This window comes from Chroicocephalus ridibundus, chromosome 3, assembly GCF_963924245.1.
Source record: "Chroicocephalus ridibundus chromosome 3, bChrRid1.1, whole genome shotgun sequence".
Taxonomy (NCBI): domain Eukaryota; kingdom Metazoa; phylum Chordata; class Aves; order Charadriiformes; family Laridae; genus Chroicocephalus; species Chroicocephalus ridibundus.
This window is the reverse complement of record NC_086286.1, coordinates 71,337,145-71,359,766: the sequence shown is the minus strand read 5'-3', so window position 1 is coordinate 71,359,766 and position 22,622 is coordinate 71,337,145. Positions and strand designations below refer to the sequence as shown.

The following is a 22,622-nucleotide window of genomic DNA, read 5'->3' as shown; positions in this document are numbered from 1 at the left end:
TAATTCAGCTGCCTGATCAATTGGAAAACTAATTTAAAAACACTTCAGTCTTCTCTGTTAGCCAGCTGAAGCTTCTCTTCTTGCAGCCTCGCAATTGCTCTCTAACACAGACATGGAGGAGGGAAAGCTATATTGACTTCTTCCATAATTTTTTAGCCATTAGGCAGGGTGCAGTCTGAGATAACAGCAGTCTTGGCTGACTGTGACCTGCTAGAATGGCTGAAGGGGTCTGAGACCTGGGGAGAGGTACCCGGACCAACCGATGTGTGAGTGGTCTGGCTGGACCTGCACATCAAACCTTTCAGGCCTATTGGTCACATAACTGGAGATCTTGGGCTAAACTCCCAGTGATACAGGGTGAGCAGAAGGGATTGAAAACGTGATAAGACAGGAAAGGGAAGCCTTAATTTTACCTTGTTTGTTTTTTTTTTCTCTTGCAAGCAAGTACTTCCACAGTCTTACCTGATCACAACAATATTTTTGCAAGAATCAAATCTTTTTCTCACTGTTAACTTTGAAATTTTAGATAAGAGTCTAACCTGGGGCATTTTGACTTATTCTTCCTCTGTTCTTCTCTTCTGCCTTTCAGCAAAAGCAGGCTCTCAGAGCAGAACACTACAATGCAAAGGGTTCATGAAATTCACATCAACGTTTTGAACTCCTAAAGGGTTTATAAAAAAGGTCACACTATCTTGTTATACTTTTTTTGGACATAGATTTACATGTATAAACAGCAGATGAATAAGCAGTAGTGTTTAGGGCTTTTTGGCTTTTGAGTTTTTTTTTTTTAAAAGATAACTTGGAACAAATGGGAAACTGCAATTTCTTCTCTTCTGGCAAACCTGATGTGAAAATGAGTGTTTTAACGACCTAATCAGCTGATAGAGCTACCTTTAGGAATTTAAATGAGTTTGCTTCATGTTTTCTTTGCTTTATGAAAAAGTGGTAAGCAGAATATATTGTTCTGAACACAGTTAGGGTTTGTTTTTCCCAGTGTAAAACGTCTGTGTTGTCTGCTTCTCCCCTTGTTTTGCGGTTTCTAATGATTTTGTGCCATTTTAAAGATTGTAGGTGCTTGTGACAAACAAAGTCTGCAGCAATCAATACACAAACATTCTCCGTTATTCCAGCTGAAGGCTGTCTTCCAGCTTCTGTTGGGACCTAATTCTGGCAAACTGTCAGGGAGACTAACCTGACATGGTAAAACCCCCCAAACTACTGACAGTTTGACCAGCAGGAGAATCAACTCTGATAGCTGGGCTGTTAAATACACTGTTTAGAAATCGCTGTGTGCTAGACTAGTGCAGCTCTCTACTGGATTCTGGGGCAGAATTGTTCTTTGAACTTGTGTAAGAGGATTTTTCTTCTGTGCCACAGTTTTCTGCTGAGGTATCTTAGGTAATAGTTTAACTGTTTGCTGATGGGTAATTTGCTCCTAGCGGGACGACACTTTTGCTTTGCTTTCACTTTTGCTTCTCCAAGTATGGATCAGAGCCACTGCTTAAGCTTTTGCCTTGAACTGTTCCCTGGAGAAGGCTGTGCTGTTTGGACATCTTGATCTTGGACATTTGCTCCCTGTTGTGGCTGTATCCATCACTGCATTAAATGTGTATTGAAATGTGGTTTAAACTTAAAATGCATTATGAGAAATAGCTTCAGAAACTCATGTGAAACTGGAGCTTCTGGGGTTTGTCCAAATGATGGTATGTGGGGAGAAGCTTGGAAGCCCCTCCTGTATTAACGTTTCCCAGGAAGTATTTATCCCTAAAAATGTGTCACTAGTCCGCTTATCACTTAAGTGATGTAGAAGTTACCAATTTGTTTCACCTTGTGGTAGTTTTCGTAGAGTAGCTTTTCACTAAAAGCAGCTTTGTTTATTGTGGCTAGGTACTGGTATGCTGACATAGGTCTCTTTTCAGGAAGGGAGAGCAAAATAACTATTTAGAATTCAAATTGCAGCTATTTTATAACAACTTCAGTGCATAAACAAATTTCTTTAAATTACCTTGTTTGTAGGGGAAGCCAAGTAATGATATTTTAAGTTCATATACTCTACCTTGAATCTGATCAGTGAGGTATGTTACTATCATTCCTGACAATCACCTGCCAGTTAAAAAGTACTTTTCAGGCTTTCATCTGCTTTTGGTTTCACCTCTGCAACTCTGCTGTTCCTATATGAAATTTACCAAGTAAAGAGGGTGCAACTGGTTTCATGTCTGATACTGAAGAATTAAAACATTGGCTGTTAATATATGCACAAGAAAACTCACCTGCAACCTCAGACCTAGCAAAGACATGGAAAATAAATAGTTGTAGGTAGCTTTCTTAAGGAAAGCAGGACGGCTTAAGAATGGCTACAAAACATTTGTCCTTTTTTCTACAGACCAGGGAATGCAGATGATCATGGTGGTTACCAGAATAGTTGAGAGATTTATGTTTGAAGTTCTTGCTATTTTTAAGTCATCACCCACATCTGTGGCAACTCTCTGTTAGGTTTTGTAGCCATCTCCTGGGATGAAGTAGTGAGACAGCTGGGAGCATACCTCTCCTACCTCCATCCCTTGATTATGAGAGCTTTTCTTTGTTTTATGCTAAACGCCACTTTCAGTTGGGAAAATATTAAGCACCCTGAAACGTTTCCTCAGGTACAACAGTAAAACATAACAAGTTCTATTAGCTATCGCTCGTGATACCAGCGGGACTAATCTGTATTAGAGGCTCAGTAGTACAGATAACCGAATAGGTTGTGCGAATGTACAGAGGTTTGGACCCTATTTTATTTGAAAGGGGAACACTGGTTGGCAAATGTGAACTTGGGAGCCTTTTCCAGCTTTTGTGTCTGGTTGGGACCCTGCCTACTAAATAGTAGGAAAATAAGCTATTGACCTCCTTTTTCAACATAAATGGTTGTAGAATAAATTGTCACTGTTGTTGATGGATTTTGCTTGGCTCCCCCTGAAGACTAAAGTGCTATTTCTCAATGAAGATTGAGACCATGTATTTTTCACTCTTCTATAATGCTGTTATGAGTGCTCGCTTTTTGTCCCTCTTTAAGAAATGCATGGGAAAAGATTCAGTTGTGATACTAATTTTTGTTAATAGTTAACAGTGTTATTTCCTTGGAATTGATCTGAATCTGGGTTAATCCAGTCTGAACCCAGTGGAGGTCAGAGTTTTGACTGTTCTGGACTTTGTTGTACATGAGATGAGGAAACAGCTATGTTCCTTTTTAAGCATTGCTCCTGTAAGAGACCGGTACATAGATAAAAATTACCTGCTCAAGTAACTGAGCACACTTTGGTTTAATCTTAATTGAAAAGGGAGAATGGGATTTTGATGGGGGTTTTTTTGTGTATTTTTTTCTTCTAATTTATTGTTTTCCGAGGTAAGTATTTAAATGAATTACTGTAAACACTCACATCATGACTTACTTGTTTTTGGGAGGTCAGGCCCCTAAATGCTGCCACGTGGCAGGGGAAGGCTCCTGCGCTGCATGGTTGGTGGCTGCTGTCATGCCTGCCTCCCGTCCCGCTTGACCTGTTTATTCCTCTCCTTCCTGGTATTTCAGTCTTGGCTCTTGCAGTTTGTCTGTTCCTTGCTAGAGCACTCGGATGAACAGAATAGACATGGGTTAGGCTTGGCTGGTAAAAAAATTCAAACACAGATGACAGTTTCTACAAGTCTTATGCTGGCTGTAGAATAAGGATGTGAATTTAAGCCAGCTGATTAAAGAGTTAACCGACTGATTTTTATAGTAGTTGTTTTACTTTAGTAAAAGTTGTTTTACTTTAGTTGGTTTGTTTTGGTTCTGTGCTATTTGGCTGTGATGTTTTTATTCTGATGCTGGAAGTCTGACAAACCATTACCTTATGCTGCTTCCCTACTTGCATTTCCTAATGCTGCTGAGCCCCTGTGAGCAGGGCTCACTCGTGAGATCGCTGGGTTATTGGAGCGTGTCGTGGTACGTGGATGGTCTCCTGGCCCTTGCTTTGTTTCTGGAATGTCTTCTGCACTAAAACCAAGCAGGTGTGGGTCTTTTTGGTCATGTTCCTTGGCAGAAGCAACTGTTCTCAGTGCTTGGATATATTTGCTTCTGTTTTCCACCCCAAAAAGGGTGGGTACTTGTCTCAGTCTGCTGTCCTCCAAGCTCTTCTTTCATGAGCATCTTTGGATCTTTTACTAAAAGTGAACGTGTGTTCTAAGGAATGGAAAAACTACCATGCCCATACTTAGCTAGCATTGCTAGTATGCACACCTGGTCAAAATAAGAAAGCTCTCATGCATTTCCTTGTTCCCTTTAATGAATGCTGAGAGACCTGTGGGTTTCGGTCAGATTCCTCCAAGGTTGGCAGTTTCTGCCACGCTTCTTCCTAGGTTACGTTCCTCCACTGGGATTTCCCCCTCCGTCTGCCCCCGCATTCATCCCCGGAGGAGAGATGAAAGATTGCTTTATCTTGCATGCTCCGGGGCTCCCAGAGGTCGTGAAAGCTTTCTGTCAGCCGATCTCGGTCTAACTCTGGTATGCTCTTTGTCAGAGAGTGTCCCAGCTCAGCGTCAGCTGTCCAGGTTTACCAGCCCTGGTTTTGTCTGGCCACGGGACTAACCACTGCCTCTGCTATGGGTTTCGGCTCATGGTGGATGCACAAAAAACAGAGCAGAAAGCGTGTAAACTCCATGGTTGCCGATGACACACACTAGGCTTGATGAGTAGTAGCAGGCGGAAACATGATTTAATTCGGCGCATTTTTTCTAAATGCATTACTGAGGTAAAATCTTCTTTTCCTTTTTTGATTAACTTGGTGCTAGAGAAAGTAACAGGAGACAAAAGGGTAGAGGGGAAGCTCATGCTGAAGCAGGCCGATAATTACTTGTTTACACCTTGTGAGGGAGAATTTTAGTGTTAATTCATTTTTCTATAAGTAATTTTCTCTAAATGCTGTTCCTGTGTGAACAGAACAAATGGAAGCCGAGTGTTCCTGTTGACATCAAATCCACGTGAGCAGGTAACACCTGGTCCTGTAGAAGGAAGGGAAAAGGAGTAGACCTCAAGCCAGCATGCCGTCAAATGACAAAGCAAATCAAGAGGCCTCGAAGAAAAAGGTTTTTGGTTGAGTTTAGGTGTATTCTGAAGAATATCTTGCTAGCTTATCCTCACAGTTCTTTAGGCGAGTCCTGTATGTGACTGGAGTAAAAAGAAGAGTTTGGATGAGAAACAGACACCGTGGTTTGGTGTTTCCCTCCAGGCTGCGGGGGCAGGTTTTGCCAGTTAAGGTTTTGGTTGGTTTCTGGGGCTAAAGCCGCTCTGGTGGCTGCCTGCGCAGGTGATGCCAGCTGTGGCCCTGGCTGGTGTGTGGCTGCAGCATCCCGCAGCGCCCCGGGGACGTGGGTTTGTGTAAGTGCACTCCCTAAAGCGGTCCTCAGAGTGTCATGGATGAAGCTGGAATCCTCCCAGCCTGTGGCTGAGGTTGTGAAAACTAGATGAGCTTTGAGAATTTAAATTGATGCTGCCTTTAAATACACATTGTAAAGCATTCAGAAGACATGCTTTAGGAGCAGAAAGGTCAAACCTTTGATGTACTGGTGGTGGTTGGGTTGCAGTTACCTACGCCGTGATTCCCTCCCAGCTTCTTGCTTTTGCAGGCCTTTCCTCCTGAAGGATGAGGTATCAACACGTTCTTAAAAGGCCCTGAGATTTTTCTTCTTTTTGTGTATTTTTTAGTTGGCGATGTGATAGTTAATGCAGATTGTGTAACGCTGTGTCTAGAAGAGATGTTGTCTGCTCATGCCTGTGAGTGACTTTCTCTTTCTAAATGTCACATGGAGCAGGAACCACCACGTCATTGTCACTGCTTCATCCAGGTGTGTAGTACCAATGTGAAAGGAGAACAAAGACTTTGTGTCCTCAGAGGACAAGTGAAGGTGAACATCCTGAGGGACTGTTTTAGGGTTGGTCTGCGTGAGTTTGTGACACAATAGAAATCTGATTATTTATTTTTTTGAGTGCAAGTCTCTGGTTGTACTTTTGTTAATAATAAATGTCCATTTTCAATACAACTTAAAATGCGCATCTGTCACAAATATAAAGAAATTCTTTGGGTTTTCTGTCTCTGAAAACCTGTCAGACATTGGTGCTGGGAGAAGTTAGGTCCCTGAGGTGAGCAAAAGTGGGCGGGTTTTTTGGGTGTTTTTTTTGTTTGGTTGGTTTTTTTCCCCTCCTAGGCATCATAGAGGTGCTGTTGACATTTGCCACCTTCTTTGAATTGCCTCAGTCACCTTCCTCATTCTCCACTGACTGTGAAGAAAGACTGGTCATTCTAGTTGTTTTGGTGGTCACTCAGATATTTCCTGGCATAGCAGAAAATATGAATTAAAACTAAAAATTAACAATTATGATTTCAGTGCCAGCGTGCAAGAGATCCTCACCACTTTGAACTCTTTGGCTCATTTTGAGGTCAGCAATATATGCCCCACAAAGGCTAGAGAAGCACTTCCCTCCTAGGAAGGGGAGCGATGGCTCTCAACTAGAGTGAGGTTATAGGTGGTTGTTGGCAGAGAAGATGGTGGGATGACTTAATGAGAAAGGGATTCAGAAAGTAATTTATAGCAAGTTTGCTGTATTGAGAAGTGAATAAAAAGGGGAATAAAAGTGAAACATACCCATGGAGTATGGTTTGTGAACAAGTGAATGACAGGCAAGAACATGGGTGAAGATGTCCAGTGAGGAGGTGGCACACAAGAAACCCGGTCTGTTATCCTGTTTGGTGGTGGTACAACTTAAGTAGCCCTGAATCTAATTCCTGTTAGTTCTAGCTGTTCATTCTTGCTTGTTCTGCAGCCCTGAGGATTTGTACTGTTTGACAGTAAGGAAGGAGGACAAGCGGACCGAAAAAGAGAATCTTTTTTATAGGATATTTTTTTTTTTGGTAAAAAGAGTTTGATGGAGAATGCCAGAGTATCACTGGCACAAATCAGAGGCAGGGGATTTGGACTGCTGAAGTTAATCAAACCACAGAAATGGTCATGGAACCACAACCTTAAAGGCAGGTGCAAAATGCTTAGTAAAAGTTTTCACTTGTTGAATCGTGTCTACTTGGATTCCATTTGGTTAATACCTACCACTATGGAGTCCTGAACCATGGTGAGCCCTTCAAGTATTTTCCACAAGTTTTTGTTTTTTTTTTTTATAAAGAAAACAAATTCAAAATTACCCTCTCAGCTTCCCAAACCTACAAGAAAAGTAATCATTCACTGATTTGCAACTTACCAGTAAAAATAGCAATGTTTCCAGTGAACTGGAAAGCGATGGAACCTTGCTTATAAATAAAGGGAACTTTAACCCATTTGTTTCTTTCCCTGTAGAATATGAAGGTCCTGTAGACCAGACTGTCTCTTCGCTTGCATTTGTGCATTTCCAAAAATAATATTTTTTATGCATAACATCCTTGGTAGTTTAGAGGTGAGAAATTGGCACACTGGTAGAAATTGAATTTCTCTACAGAAGTGCAGATTAGACATGGCACTGTTCGCTTTTCTTTCACCATTAGTAGGTGAGAAGTAAGAACAATGTACTGGTTTATTTAGCATATGCATCTCTGAACTACGAGTAGAATTTCAGTTAGAAAATGCTAATTTGTATTTGTCTATTTTAAAGTAGAAAGCCTGCACACGTTATGTTACATCCAGCTTGGGCCAGGCTAAATGACAGGTATAAATCAGTGCTTCCACTGTAGTTTGAACTTTGTTTTCTGTGTAGCTAACAAAGATTTCCTTTAAAAAAGAAACTCAGGGGGTGGAAATAATTTTCTGATTTAAAGTACCACGCCATCTGTTTCTGTTTTCTGCTGCTGGTATCGCTGCATTTTGGGGCAGTTAGTGGACCAGTGTAGAGTCTGGGTGAGTGTCCCCCTCTCATCCCTCCCCAGTCATTTCAAGTAAAATGTCAAGAATTAGGGGGAGGTACATATTGCTTTCCTCATAGTTTAAATGTTAACCTTTTTGTAGGATGAAAGTCACAAGAGGCTGCTTTCTCCTTACGAATTGTAAGCAGAGCTAGCCCCTGCTGAGGTGCTTTACAGAAGTGAGGCACAGCTGGGTGTAGGAACTGGATGCTGCCTGACATTTAACACTGTATTGCAGCTCAGCTGGTTTTAGACGTATCCGAGTCCGTTCCTCATGCTGTGAAAATACACCATACTGTTGTGTACACTGAGAGGTCTTAAGTTCTTAATACATAGTCGTATTTTGAAATTCAAAGATTTCTTAAAACTTCGGCGTTTGACATTGTGGTAAGCTGATGTTGAAGCATAAGGCTCTTCAGAATTTCTTTAAAAAAAATCAAGGGAAAGAATAAAAGCAGTTATTTTTACCCATAAGAGATTTTTTTTTTTCTTTCCCATTCTGTAGCACCTTCTGGGTCTGCAGCAGCAGGTAGCCTGACAGGCTACCTCTAAAGCTGTACTTAAATCAATTGCCGATGCTAGTTCACAAACAAAGATGGACTGTTTTGGTAAGACAAGGCTCCATTGAAGTTACTGCTAATAAGCAAACCAGCTCTGTTCACTTCAGTCCCATTCAAAACACAGGAAAAGGATCAATCTTGGCCAAACTTGAAATGCTGAAACTATTACAGAGGACAAAAATGATTTGCTTCAAGTGGGTGTAAAACATATTTTCAAAATAAACACTGAAACCACACTTGACTCTTACCACATATATTAATCATATTCTGTGTGGGCACGAAATACAGAAAATGTTCATCTTTGTATTCCTTTGTTTTATTAATGCAGGTTTGTTCTAACTAGCATTTAATATAAGCAGTGCTTCTTAAGTACCAGCTTAGATGCCAGATACAATGTGCCTTCCTTCTCACTGTGAGTTGTTACTCCATTCTAGCTTAGTTTACTCTTAGCAAAAGGGTTTGCCTCTTTTAACATTTCCCTAATGCTTAAAAATAAAAACCACCCAAACCCCTGAAGGTGTTGTAGGGGGGGTTAATTTGACTATTTGGTTTTAAATACTTCTTTAAACAGAAGCTTATGCTAATCTGTGCAGTAGTGCAATAGCTTTTTATATTCCTGTGGCAAATTGTTTTCCTAGTTTAGCATTTTTGAGTGCTATAGTGCTGGATTGATCATCATCTGCTTTTTTTGAGGACAGCCCCATGGTGTACTGGGCGATTCCTCTGAGAAGAGTCACTCTAGTGATGTAATAGGCTCAAGTTCAATTTTTGCATGCTGCTGCAGCTGAATTAGCGTCCTATAGGTATAAAATGTGGACATTCCCCAGCATGTAGTTTGTGGGGCTTGGGGCTTTTTTTTTTTTTTAAATGCCTTTGAGTGCCTGCTCCTGGACTTACAGTGGTCCATGTAAAAGCCCAACTGTTTGAGCCTAGACTTGTTTGCATGTGGTAGAGCTCTGCTCACTTTTTAGAGCTGGAAATGAAGATCAGGGAAGCTCCCTTCTGAGAGTGGGTATCTTGCTGGGGGAGCTGCCTCTCCCCTGTACCGCAGGCAGGTCTGCCGGCACCCTGAGCCAAGGCTGCGCAGGGCACCGTGGCAGCCGTTGCTCCCTGAGGTTTTCTCTGGGCTGCACTCTGGTCTGGGACGGGCTGCCGACATCCTCACCCTGCTTTTCTTTTCTCTCTCTAATACATACCTAACCTCTTTGCTCTGCTTGGGTTTAGCTACGTTGCTGAGAGAACAAAGGTAGCGCAGTAGCAATTTTCTTGAAATCAGTATGTATGAGCCTTGGGTTTTATACCATTTTGTTATGACTCTTCTAATCCTCTGGCTCCTGACTAAATTAATTATCATCCAGTTAGAGCCCATATGGCTCCATTGCTGAGGCAGCAGTGACAGGGTTGTGCTGGTTGTAGGAGTTATTTTTTTCCTCCTTTCTCAGCTTAAGTACTGCATTAATGGAGTCTCTGACATGTCTTCTGGTACCACTATGCAGCAGCAAGATCTGCATCCAAATCTGAGGTGTTCCTGTTGTATTTAGTGTATTGTTTGGCAGATTCCCATAATGGAGCATGTTTAAAATATAAGCAGTCTAGGGAAACGAAACTTGCCAACCTTGAGGCAGTAATTCCTAGAAAGAGATTGCTGGTTACACCATTAAACCCCTTTTTCGCTGCATGGAGATGCTCGCTAAGGAAGGAATTGGGCTGGTGGTCAGCTCCACTTGTACAGTCAACACTCATTCATTCGAGATTACTTGAGGCAGACACAAACATGCTCGAGCCGGGTCCTTGCAGACTCTCAAGATCCAGCAGGGTTTATTAACTCAGGCTCAGTGCCAAGCAAATGCAACTCTGCTGCTCCCAGAGCAAGTAGGATCTGCTGTTTTGGCATGGAGTCTAAGCTGTTAAAGCTTGCCAAGCGTGAAGGGTGCAGACCTGGGTCCAGTGCTGTTCTCGAACCCAGGCGCTCTGGAAAGGCGGTGTGGATATCTGACCGTATGGATCAGCTTGGGACCGTCAGGGCGCATTAGATCAACAACGTTTTCAGCCCTGTTAAACCTGAGCTTGCTTCTGTGCGTGTTTTTGGTTTCGTTGTCTTTTTAGTTGTTGTTTTTAAGGCTTTTTTGGGGGGTTTTATGGTTTTTTGGGAGGTTGTTTTTAAACTCTACCTCTGAGTTCTGGGAAAACTTATTAGCTTGGTCAGCCCCAGGCTCAGCTAACGCTTTCTCCGTATGCGGTGTGGCATATAAGGAGCTGCTTGTAAGCAGACTGCAGAGGCACTGAGCTTGCTGAGCAGGAACCAGCTCAAGGCTACCACTGAGTCAGAGCTGCTAGACTGATGATCCTAAGTTGACTTAATTTCTCTGTGCTGTGATTCCCAGCCCGTTTTGGAGTGAAGCAGTATACAAACGTTTCCCCCGCCTGCTTTCTCACAGCCTGTATGAGCCGTGATGGTGGTGCGCTGACCATTACACCGCAAGCAAGGAGTGCTGGGTGGGTGCTGCTAGTTAGGACTTGTGTTTTGGTTTCATGGAGTGCATAGACGTGATATGTACATTGAGGCGTTTAATAACTGCAGTTGTCATGTGGGTAATTAGCTTTTCTGTTTGGATTTGAAAATACTCTCTGGAAAAAATGCAGTGTGCTTGGACTAAGTCAAAATAATTTTAAGACAATATGTTTGATAGTCTGTGGATCGTTACAGGACTTGAAATTATACTTCCTCACAAAATTCATAAATGCTTGCTTATCTTTTCCAAGCAAAAGGTCATACAGCTCTTCTGGGTTTTTTCATATGCAGGTGCAGCTGGGACAAGCGGATATAAAATGCCCGATCACAGAGTGCAGCGAACACCTGGATGAAACAACGGTCCTCTATAACCTGCCCCACGACGACATCATCAAGTATAAATATTTCCTGGAACTCAGCCGCATTGACTCCAGCACCAAGCCATGCCCTCAGTGCAAGCACTTTACAACCTTCCGGAGGAGAGGCCACATTCCTACCCCTGCCAAATTGGAGAACAAATACAAAGTGAGCATGCTTGCCAGGGTTAAATGGCGCTGCAAAAGTAGGACGGCATTTGGTGGGCATTAAATGAGACTTCTTACATCACTGGGGCTGTGTGCGAGGTGTGATTAAGAATGCGAATCTGTAGTACATCATTGATTAACTACTTAATTGATTTCTAACAGTTCAAACAGTTGAATTTCAGTCCTTCTTTCTTTGGCAGGTGGCATAGTTTTGTCCCGACACACAGTTTAAAGAGTGTCTTCTCTGACGTGCAAACAATATGGTCACGATCAGAAGAGACTGGGGAAGTTTTCGCTATAAGATATCTTATAGCGAAATATCTTATATCTTATCTTTCGCAAAGATAAGTTTTCCCTGAAACTCTGAGCAAGTGAATTCTGGGCATTTATGGTGTTATGCTGTTGGCTTGTTCCTTCCTTAGAACTAGAGGTTTTGTCTGTCCCGCTTCTTGGTTTTAGTTTCTTTGGTCCCTTCCCAGAGGTTATACATTACTGTAGTCTCATCACTGACAATACAGAAAACTTGAGAAACAGAAAAAACCCCACTTTTACAGCATTTCTTTTAGTAGAAGATTTGCTTGTACTGTTACTTCAATCAAAGATAAAAAGCAAGAGATTACAGTTAGAAATAGCTTTGAGCTGCTGAAGGTCCATCTCAGATCCAGAAGACAAAGGTTCTGTCTGCAGCGTCATGCTCTGTGTTAGTTTTCCATCCGGTTATTAGATTTATTGTGGTTAATTTCATGATTGAGCTGGCCTTTCCTGGACAAACCAGTTCTCCTCAGTAGGAGTTTAGATGACTGTTTAGATAGCCCTAATTACACAACATAAGATTCAGCCCAGTATAGAGATTAAAAGGTGGAAGGTTGCGTATCCAGTGAGTTGAAACTTTGGTAAAGCTAACTCTTGAGTGATGAGCTACTTATGTATATCTGTGCAGCGCATGAATTACGTGCCACAATGTCTGTTGGACTCAACATTTTCAGGTTTTTTGGCATCCTACACAGAGGTGGAGAAATTCAAAACCGCAGGTAAAATTCCTTCTGCCCACAGCCATTCTCCTTCACCCATCCGCTTAGCATTCCCTCAGGTGTAGACAGGATGCACGGTTCAGGGTACATCAGATGTTGTAATGCTTCTGCAGCAGCCTCCCTTAAGGTGCCAGAGGCTGTTACTGTCCCACTGGTGTGGGTCGCAGGTGGTGCAGCTGTTGTATCATGGGATGCCAACTCTGAGAATGTTCCCCAAGGCACAAAATGGGTCGTTCTGCCCACCGGTGCTCTTTTACGAGTTAAAGTGCTGTAGTTAAAATGTTCCCACCACTTCCCTACAAATCATAATCAGAAGGAATGGGAGACTGTGTGGCGCATGAAATAGTGCGAGCCGGCAGCAGTTCCCTGCTCCTGTGGTGATGCAGTATGTGTAGCTCTGATCTGCAGAGCTCACGTCTCCTTCTGGGAACAGATTCTGGCAAAACGTGTCCTTTGAGCTGTAGCCAGTTGTTGCCTGGAAGAACGTCTAGTTGATGCTGGTCAGAAATATAATTAGGACAGTGCTAGCAAGCAGCATGGATGGTCATAGTCCAGGGCTTCAGCCTATTCCCTGAACCTGTGTTGTTTTCTGGCATAGGTACGGTTTTAGTGACTTATTTTAAGCTTAGCACAGGGAAGAGTTTTGCTGCAGGGATAAGATTTAAAAGAGAGACCATGTATAAGATTTTGCATATATGAACAATTACATGCACATGTAGCTGGGGACCATTATTACCTCAGTTTTCTGAGATTCTTAGGTGATTGTTTGTTTGTATCATAACTTGTCTGTGCCTTGAAATATAGGCTCTTTGGAGGTACAGACTCATTTTCTTCTGCATATAGCATAGGAGGCATCTGGCTGGAGACTAGGAGAGTCGAATATTCCCATACGAGCAATATAAACAGTAATTGCACCAGAGGAATTCTGTGCCAGCAGCGGAAGTGCTGCCTTCAGAAGAACTGAGTCATGCGTGGGGAAAGTCTACGCACGAGCCTGCTAGTGGGATCACTGCACATGAGGCCTCTGTGCCAGTACCTTGGCTCTCCTGTACACTGCGACAGGAAAACACTGGAAAATCCAAGAGCACATTTGAACACATACTTTTGAAATTTTGTTAATGGCATTCTTAAAATTTGATACAGTATTTAAAATTGTAAATGAACTGAACACTTAAATGTAAAGAGATAGCGAAGTGATTAGGTAGATTGATTTTCCTTACTGTAGCTGGTTTGTGTCAGCTAAACTAATCGAAGCCCAGCAGTTCAGTTTGCTGCTGCTGCTTTTCACTTTTGAGATCAAAGTCTCGGTGTGCTGAGCCTAGAAAGTTAGCTGGTGCATGTAAGTTGTTAGAAGGAGGGGAAGAAAAGGGAACCTTGCTCTTCAAACCTCTCTTCTCCCGTTAGTGACACTTAGGACAGCACAGTACATCAGTGTGACTATTCAGTTTCCTATATCAAATACTTGTATCACAAAAGCTTTAAGTAAGGACATACCCCCATCCTGTCTCTTATGACCTAAATTGGGAGTGTGAGACTTGGTTGTAAGCAAGGTCCTAATAAACCTTTGGTCAAAGCTGGTATGCCAAAGTGCAAAGGAAATGGTCAAAAACTGAAAAATGGGTAGTTCAGTTTCTATGCATGGGAACAGATACAAGTTCTACAAGAGTGAGTATGTTGGCTTGTTCTGTGAGGTTGTTTTTTTGGTTGGTTTTTTTTTTTGGTGGAGGGGAGGGAGGAGGGTTGGAGGCTTTTTTCCCCCCCTAAGCCCTGTATTTCACCTGTGGTTTTAATGTTAGTTCTTTGACCTGCCACGAAGAAGCAGTTCTTGATTCTAGGACTCTATTTCTGCCTTATCAACCTGTGAGGTTCATAATGAAGATTTCTTGTTCACTTCTGTCAAGAGACACACATCACATAAAAGAAGGGTTTGAGTGCTTGGCTTTGGAAATGTAAATGTTTTTTTAATGCCGTTGTTATATAAACTATCTTTTGTTTGAACTACTCAAGAGTTTCTGAAACTTGTTGCTCTAGAACTAGTAGGAATCTGTACCTACAAAGATGCTGTGATAGAGTGGATCTCTGTAGTTCATATCAGTCTATTCCCCCCCCCATTTTTTGGATCAGATTTTAACCTTGAGTAGCAGATATCTTCATGGCCACACATCACTTCATTCTGCCTTGAGCCTGAACTGCTGCAGACATGGTGATTTTGCCATGCTCTCCCTCTTTGCTCTCAGCTGTTCATCCCTGCCAGCTTGCTTTTGCTCTCGTTGATGTTTTGGTGTCACACTGAGAGCTGGATCAAAGATCAGCTCCAATGGGATACAAGATTTGTTTGTTTTGTTGTTGCTTATTTTCAGCTTGTACAAGAGAGGGGATGGGTGGTGATGAGGAGGAGGCAGCTGTTTTGGCAGGAGCCCATATTTATTTTAGAATTACGTGACTGGGTAGCTGTAGCTAGAGACTGTAATTCATGTAATCAGTTAGTTGCACAATTAATTCTGCCATCCCGTTATATAGCTAGTGTTCCACTAAGCAGCAGAAAATCCCACTAAGCCTTTTGCAGCTTGAGGTGCTCAGAATATTTTTAATGTGCGGTCAGTTTTGCTGTTGTCATCTCACATAGAGCAGTGTTTTGTGTTTTACCTACCAATTTTGAAAGGTCTTTTCCTGGGAGGTGAGGAAAATGATAGCTTGAATAGTTTGCAGTAAAGAGGCTAGCTAAGAAAATGAAAAAATATTAGCCTCAAAGGTCAGTGTTTCAGAAAGCTGAGAACCAAAAAGGTTAGTATGAGAAGTTGTGTAATCTTTTCTATTTCAAGGGAGACTGACCTCCAGATGGCATGGAAGTTTGTGTATATATCCATCCTCTCAATTCTGATCGACTGAAATGGAAGTCATAGAAGAAATGGGAAAATGTTTGTGTGAGGAAAAACATATTTGAAAACAGACTAGATTAACGTTTTGGGGTTTTCTTCTGGATACAATTTATCTGCTTTGCTGGACTATATATTTTACTGCTTTAAATTATATGTAGATAGCATTTCTGTGTCCTCGTTATGATTTCATGCACTAAAACTGAAGCATAAAGCAAATCATACTTGACTTTTTTTCTTGCAGAGAAAGAATGGAATAAGAATGAGAAAGACTACTGTAATTGCAATTGCCCGATTGTGTTGCTGTTTCTTAAGCACGCTGGTGTCACACTGCATCCAAGTTTGAATAGGTTTAGGGTTTTGTTTTGTGGCCACTAGTTCCAAGAAAAATAAGGTTCACAAGTACTTAAACTGCTTTTTTTGCCTGCTTAATGTATGTCCAGACAGTGTTGAACAGCAGAGACATGAAGTGGCATATTCAAAATGTAAAAACTATTTACCAGTTCAGTTTTGTGGAAGGCCCTGTGACGGGTGGCAGGTGGAAGAGGAAACTAGGAACTCCAAACCCGGTAATGAATAGACCGTTCCCACTTGTTTACTTCAGTTAGTCAGGGCCATTCATGGTAACAAACGTTATTCTGAGTTCATGTGGTTACAGCCTCATCCTGTATTTCAGTACTTTCTAAGTAACGTGTTTGGAAACATCTGATGTCACTGTGCGTGTATAAGATTAAATATATATCCTGGTGGCTGCTATATTTCTTGCAATTATATACATGCTATAATAGAAAGATGGAGCCTGCAATGAATTTGTGTCAGATTTTCACCAAAAAAAACCCACCTAAAACCAAACCCACAAAACCTATGTTTTAAATTATGTTGACATTTTGTTTAAGAAAGAAGCTTTAACTTGCAGCTTCCTAGACCTGTCGGTGTGGGTTTGTGTGTTTTAACATTCATGTTCCATCTCAAATGTCTGAATACTGCAACTGATAAAAGCTTTCAGGTTGCAGAACACTTAATTGTGGCTACAAGCTTCATCTTTGGCTGAGGCATAAGAAATACTGAGTAATACGCTGTGATGCCTACTACAATCTGTCTTCTCAGCAGTAGGTCACTGTGACATGTATTATTGAAAAACGTAAATTCAAAGCTTGGGGGGGAGCTAGGGGGGAAGTGGGGGAAAAAAAAAAAAAGATCCGGAGATACTGGGCAGGTTAGTCACTAGTAATCTAATCTATTTTGTGCATATTGGTTTCTAAAGGATTGTAGAAGCATAGACCAGTGCTTTCTGTTAGTTTGTTTAGTAGCAATAAATATGCTATGTTTTAGGTTCTTCAGAGTGGGAATTTTCTTCTTTTCTCTTAAGCTGTTTTTATTAGGAGAATTAACTTGGGAATCAGAGATGCAGGATAGTGTATTTCCTTTGGTTTAGTATCTGGGCCGGTAGACCAAGAAATCAGAGACAGGGCACCGGTTATATTTTGTATTACATTTGTTTTATACTTCAAGTCGGCCTTAAACATTACTGTGTTTTCATGCAAAAAGTAATAATATTTGTAATCCACACATTGCAACTTTAATGTATTGTTTCCCTACAGTTGTTGGTTTTGCTTCGTTTTGTGCTGCCTACCTGTGTCTTCAGTAATATATTTCATTGACAGGAAGCGTGTGATAAGTGCGGTTTTCTTCCGTGTGAGGTGTCTTACTGTGTGCCCTAGCAAAAATGTCACTTTGTATCTATAGAAATCAGTCAGTCATACTTGCACTGGGTACAGGATATTAGAATTTAATCTATTTTAATATTACACTCTCTTTGAGTCTGCTTGATATGAAGGAAACATGTATTCTAACACTTAAATTCATGTATGATTTATTTTTTTTACAAGGGTAATGACTAGTAGATGGTAACTGACTAAAATGTTAATTTGTATGAATAAGAAGAAAATAGAATCATAGAATTGTTAGGGTTGGAAGGGACCTTAAAGGTCATCTAGTTCCAACCCCCTGCCATGGGCAGGGACACCTCCCACTAGACCAGGTTGCTCAAAGCCCCATCCAGCCTGGCCTTGAACACTTCCAGGGATGGGGCTTCCACAGCTTCTCTGGGCAACCTGTTCCACTGTCTCACCACCCTCATGGTGAAGAACTTCTTCCTAACGTCCAATCTGAATTGTCCCATCTCTAGTTTTAATCCATTCCCTCTGGTCCTACCATTACCCGACATCCTAAAAAGTCCCTCACCAGCTTTCTTGTCGGCCCCCTTAAGATACTGGTAGGCCACTATAAGGTCTCCTCGGAGCCTTCTTTTCTCCAGACTGAACAACCCCAACTCTCTCAGCCTGTCCTCATAGGAGAGGTGCTCCAGCCCTCTGATCATCCTTGTGGCCAAAGGTGGTGGAAATCTGTCAACTTCTTGATGGTGCTTCCCGTCTTTGCACCTTAGCCTTATGCCCAGGCAAAGGATCCTAGAGAGGGACATGCTGTCTTATGGGTACTGAGAAAATTAGTAATTCTCTTGACCGCTAACTCCCATTGTTGCATTTGCTGATCTGTAAACGTGGATTGGCATAAAGAAGTAAGCTGAAGTGATGCACTGAGCACCACATCATACAGTCTGCCATTAAAGGTAAAATACTCGGTTAAATAGTGCCGCACAGTCAGAGGTGCATCACTTTGTACAAATGAAGCTATGGCTGTTATACACTGCTGCAGTGTGTTTTTAAAAAAAAAAAAAAAAAAAAAAAAAAAAAAAAAAAAAAAAAAACCAAAAAAAAACAAACAAACAAAAAAAAAAAAACAAAAAAAAAACCAAACCCAAAAAAACCCCAAAACCTAAACAAACAAGCACAAAACCCAAAAAACCTCACACCAACAAAAACCCAAACTTTATTCTCTACAGGTGAAGTTAAAGATAACTGCTGAAAAATGGGTCGTCTAGGGTCATAAAAATGCTCAGCTTGAGCCATTGTGTCAATTAGGTTTTTAATGGGAAACATTAAAGGCAAAAAACTAAAAGCTATCTCTGCATATAGAACTTGGGGAATAGCATTAAGGGTAGCAGACGGCTTCATTTCTCGGTCATGCATCAGAGATCAGATCAGCTTTGTAATAGCGTGCTGGTAGTGACGGATGTAGGAATTGCACATATAAATAATAATTTTGGCTGTCCCCCAGCAAAATACTTAAAGGGAGATCAGGGCGCCTACTTTGGACTCGCACTGGAGCCGAGGCAGCACACCACCAGTCGACATGTCTGAGCAGAGGGTACGGCAACTGGTGGGAGTGAGGACTTTGGAAATACGTTATGGGGATTTCAAATGTGACTACACCCTAGGATGTAGATTACACCTAGTCTACCCTACACCCTAGTTTCCTGAACAGCACCCCCGTGCCACACATGGCCAGCACACACACGTCCATGTGTTGGCGGTGATCCAGATCTGGACTCAGATACAAGCAAAAAGTTATTTTTTGGCTGGCTGAATTCTTCAGTCCCGTCCATCAGCTGGTACGAAGACAGGGCAGTGCCAGGCATGGGCTGCAACTGGAACTGGTGGACTGGGCTTGACAGTTGCCTTCCCATCATCCAGGCTGAGACATTTTGCTGCCAAACACAGCAGAAGTGAAGACATTGCAGGAGCCTAGATGTGCCTGTGTCTAATGTGGCTTCTAATTCTTGCTTTCCTTAGTCACGATCCAGGTAGGAGGCCTGGCTTTCATCAGATAAGCACCTGCAGTGTGCCTCTATTTATTACTTCTACAAACACAGCAGCTGCTGTAGCTTTTTTCAAAAAAAATAGCCAGGCTCTGGAGGAAGACGTGATGACAATGGTACCTGTTTGACGCAATGATTTAAAACCCAAGGAGTGGGAAGAGTAGATCCGTTCTCAATTTAAGGAGCTTGGCTTGTGGTTTTTGCCGTTCTGTGTGGTCTGTACCAGGCGGACTGTTTGGCACAGCTTCAGCTTGCCCTTATGCAGTCAAGTGCAAAAGAAGGTGCCTGAATGCCAGGTGGTAGTTGTGGCCTTGGTTGAGACCCTTGCTCTGGGACCCTTTTCCCAGGACCACTTCTAATATAAGCTTCATAACCCATTCTGGGCTCTGTAGAGCTGCTTCAGAAGACCATGTAGTCCCTGGTGATGGCCTCGGCAGTGAAGTTTATAACTAGAAGACTGAGATCCACTGCACTGAAAACTGGCTGCTAATTTTTAGGTGGTCTCATGCATATATTGGAGGCAATTGAATAAGTGTCCTGGATTTTGGCTTTTGGCATTTGAGCCACATGGTGAATTTGCGCAGCAGTTCCTATGCTTAAGCCGAGCTACTTGTGTTCATTTGATTGGGACCTTTCCTGGGTTCAGCAATTAGTTCTGTATTTTCTCTCTTTTAAAAAAGAAAAAGAACAAGTTAGCTTCCACAGCTTCTTGTGTTTTTAAAACAGGGCTCGGTGTTGGGACCATTTCTGTTCACATCTTTATTGATGACCTTGATAAGGACATAGTGTATCATCAGCAAGTTTGCAGATGACACGAAGCTAAGCGGGAGTGTTGATCTGCATGAGGCTAGGGAGGCTCTACAGAGACTTGGATAGATTGGATCGATGGGCCAATGCTAATGGAACATGCTTCAACAAGGCCAAGTGCTGGGTCCTGCACTTGGGCCACAACAACCCCATGCATCGCTACAGGCTTGGGGAAGCGTGGCTGGAGAGCTGCCTGGCAGAAAAGGACCTGGGGGTTCTAACTGACAAGCGGCTGAACATGAGCCAGCAGTGTGCCCAGGTGGCCAAGAAAGCCAGTGCCACCCTGGCTTGTATTAGAAATAGTGTGACCTGCAGAAGGAGGGAGGTGATTGTCCCCCTGTACTCAGCACTGGTGAGGCCACACCTTGAGTATTGTGTCCAGTTTTGGGCACCTCAATATGAGAGAGATATCGAGGTGCTGGAGCGAGTGCAGAGGAGGGCAACGAAGCTGTTGAAGGGCCTGGAGAATAAATCTTATGAGGAGCGACTGAAGGAGCTGGGACTGTTTAGTTTGAGGAAGAGGAGGCTGAGGGGAGACCTCATCGCTCTCTACAACTACTTGAAAGGCCATTGTAGAGAGGTTGGTGCTGGTCTCTTCTCACAGGTAATTAGCGATAGAACAAGAGGGAATGGCTTCAAGCTGCAACAGGGTAGGTTTAGTCTGGACATTAGGAAAAAATTCTTCACAGAAAGAGTGGTCAGACACTGGAATAGGCTGCCCAGGGAGGTGGTGGAGTCACCATCCCTGAATGTGTTTAAGACTCGTTTAGATGTGGTGTTAAGGGATACGTTGTAAGGGAGAACTTTGTAGAGCGGAGTTGATGGTTGGACTTGATGATCCCAAGGGTCTTTTCCAACCTAAATGAGTCTATGACTCTATGATTCTAAAACAGACATCTCAAAAGGTGTTAGACCTTTGCTGGGCAGCTACTCTCTTAATTTAAGAGCAGTGGTTTCAAAATGGGCTTTCCAGTTGGGTCAGTGCCTATCTTGCAAACATGTGGTGTTTTCTCATTTATACAGATCCAGTGTCCATCTTGCCAATTTGTCTGGTGTTTCAAGTGCCACTCTCCCTGGCATGAAGGTGTTAACTGCAAAGAATACAAGAAGGGAGACAAGTTGTTGCGTCACTGGGCCAACGAAATCGAACACGGGCAGAGGAATGCCCAGAAGTGTCCAAAATGCAAGGTGAGCTGCTCTCCCTTGGCTTGCAGGTAGTGTCTTCAAACCGTTTAAATATGTATTTCAAGTAAATATTTGTAGCTTCTGGTCAGCCTTGGAAATAGAATTCACGCTTGCTGTGCAGATCCTTGTCAATGACCGATTGAGGAAAACCGGTCAGGTGTTTTACTTGCAGGTTCCCACACTGATTCTGCAGAATCTATGCACGTAAAAGAAACACTAGGGAAATCCTAAGAGGAGGCCTTAATGTATGCTTATAATGAATGTGTGTTACAGTACAAATTTTTCCTAAAATACAGCTGTAAAGCTTTAAGAGAAATATGGTACCCTTTGTCAAGTTTTCCAGAGCTTGGGTGAATTGAGTTCCTGAGAAGGCAGAAAGTAATCTATCAACAAGTTAACTAAGGGAGACTTCAAGATTTAGTAAAATCAGAGGTTTTTTGGCGTTAAATGTCAGTTCTTCACAAGCCTTTCCCATAAATTAGTTTCATTTTCAACAAACTGAAGTACAGTCCTGTGCCCTAAAAACGTCATTAATCTCTTCCAGGATAGGAAATATTTCCCACTACTCAAATGAGGTGCAACAGCCCCTCACACCCCTGCCCTGGGTGCCTTTAATGAAGGTGGCCATTATGTTTTGTTCACTATTCTTTTCACAGCACTTATCTCCAGCTTCTGACAGAGTAGTAAGTCAAAATCTTGAGAGTCTTGGGAGTCTGTCTTTTTTGAAAGGGAGTGTCTAACCTGGACCTATCTGTTGCTCTACATCTACTTCATAGAGAGGACAAATTAAGAAAATGGGAGCATTTGGTAGGAAATAAATGTTGAATGGGAAGATTAACTTCTAAAAGTCCAAAGTATACTTTTTTCACCGTTTGAGCCCTACCTTCTGCAAATAGGAGAATGTTTATCAGTTATTTTGGTCTTGAGGAAAAAATGCCTGTGATGTCATAGCTTGAAATTGAAAGATTTTAAAGTACTAAGCAAAATTTGGAAAGCTCTGAAATCAGCAGTCAGTTGTTTACCCTTCTCCCATGCACACGTGACACTTGAACAGAGTTTTAACAGCCTGCCGTTTGGTAAGAGTTGATAGGTTAGAGCCAGTTCTAAAAATGTTCATTTTCTGGGAAGTCTTACAGTAATATCTTTTGAGAAACTTTGTGCCTTTTGCAGTGGGAAGGAGTATCTGCTTTGGTTTTAATTCTTTGACTTGTGTCCAGATTGAGATTTTATGACAATGTGGATGATGTAACTACTGAAATAAGTTATCCAAAAAAAGAAGAAGAAAATGCACGAAGTAAAAAAACTATGAATGTGGAAAACCAGGGGAAAGAGGTCTGCTAGCTGGAAAGAGAAAGGAACTAAAAGTGCTAATCCTAATGTGCTTATCCTTTATTTTTAAATTTAAAACACCAAACATACAGCTGTTTTCACTGTCTGCAAAAGAAAAGGCTGGATGCTTGAAGCTTGTGCAGGTCAAGTCACTAATTTTGAAACCTGAAGTTGCATGAGTT

General features: G+C 42.1%; 1 protein-coding gene across 1 annotated transcript in view; it reads left to right on the top strand.

Annotated features, from left to right (window-relative positions):
* The window catches only part of RNF217 (ring finger protein 217), a 70,183-nt gene that overhangs the window by 22,239 nt on the left and 25,322 nt on the right, over positions 1–22,622 (top strand). Inside the window, exons 2-3 of the mRNA XM_063329684.1 lie at positions 11,262–11,495; positions 20,950–21,114. Of these exons, the coding sequence (XP_063185754.1) occupies positions 11,262–11,495; positions 20,950–21,114 (399 nt within the window). The remainder of the gene's footprint in view (positions 1–11,261; positions 11,496–20,949; positions 21,115–22,622) is intronic.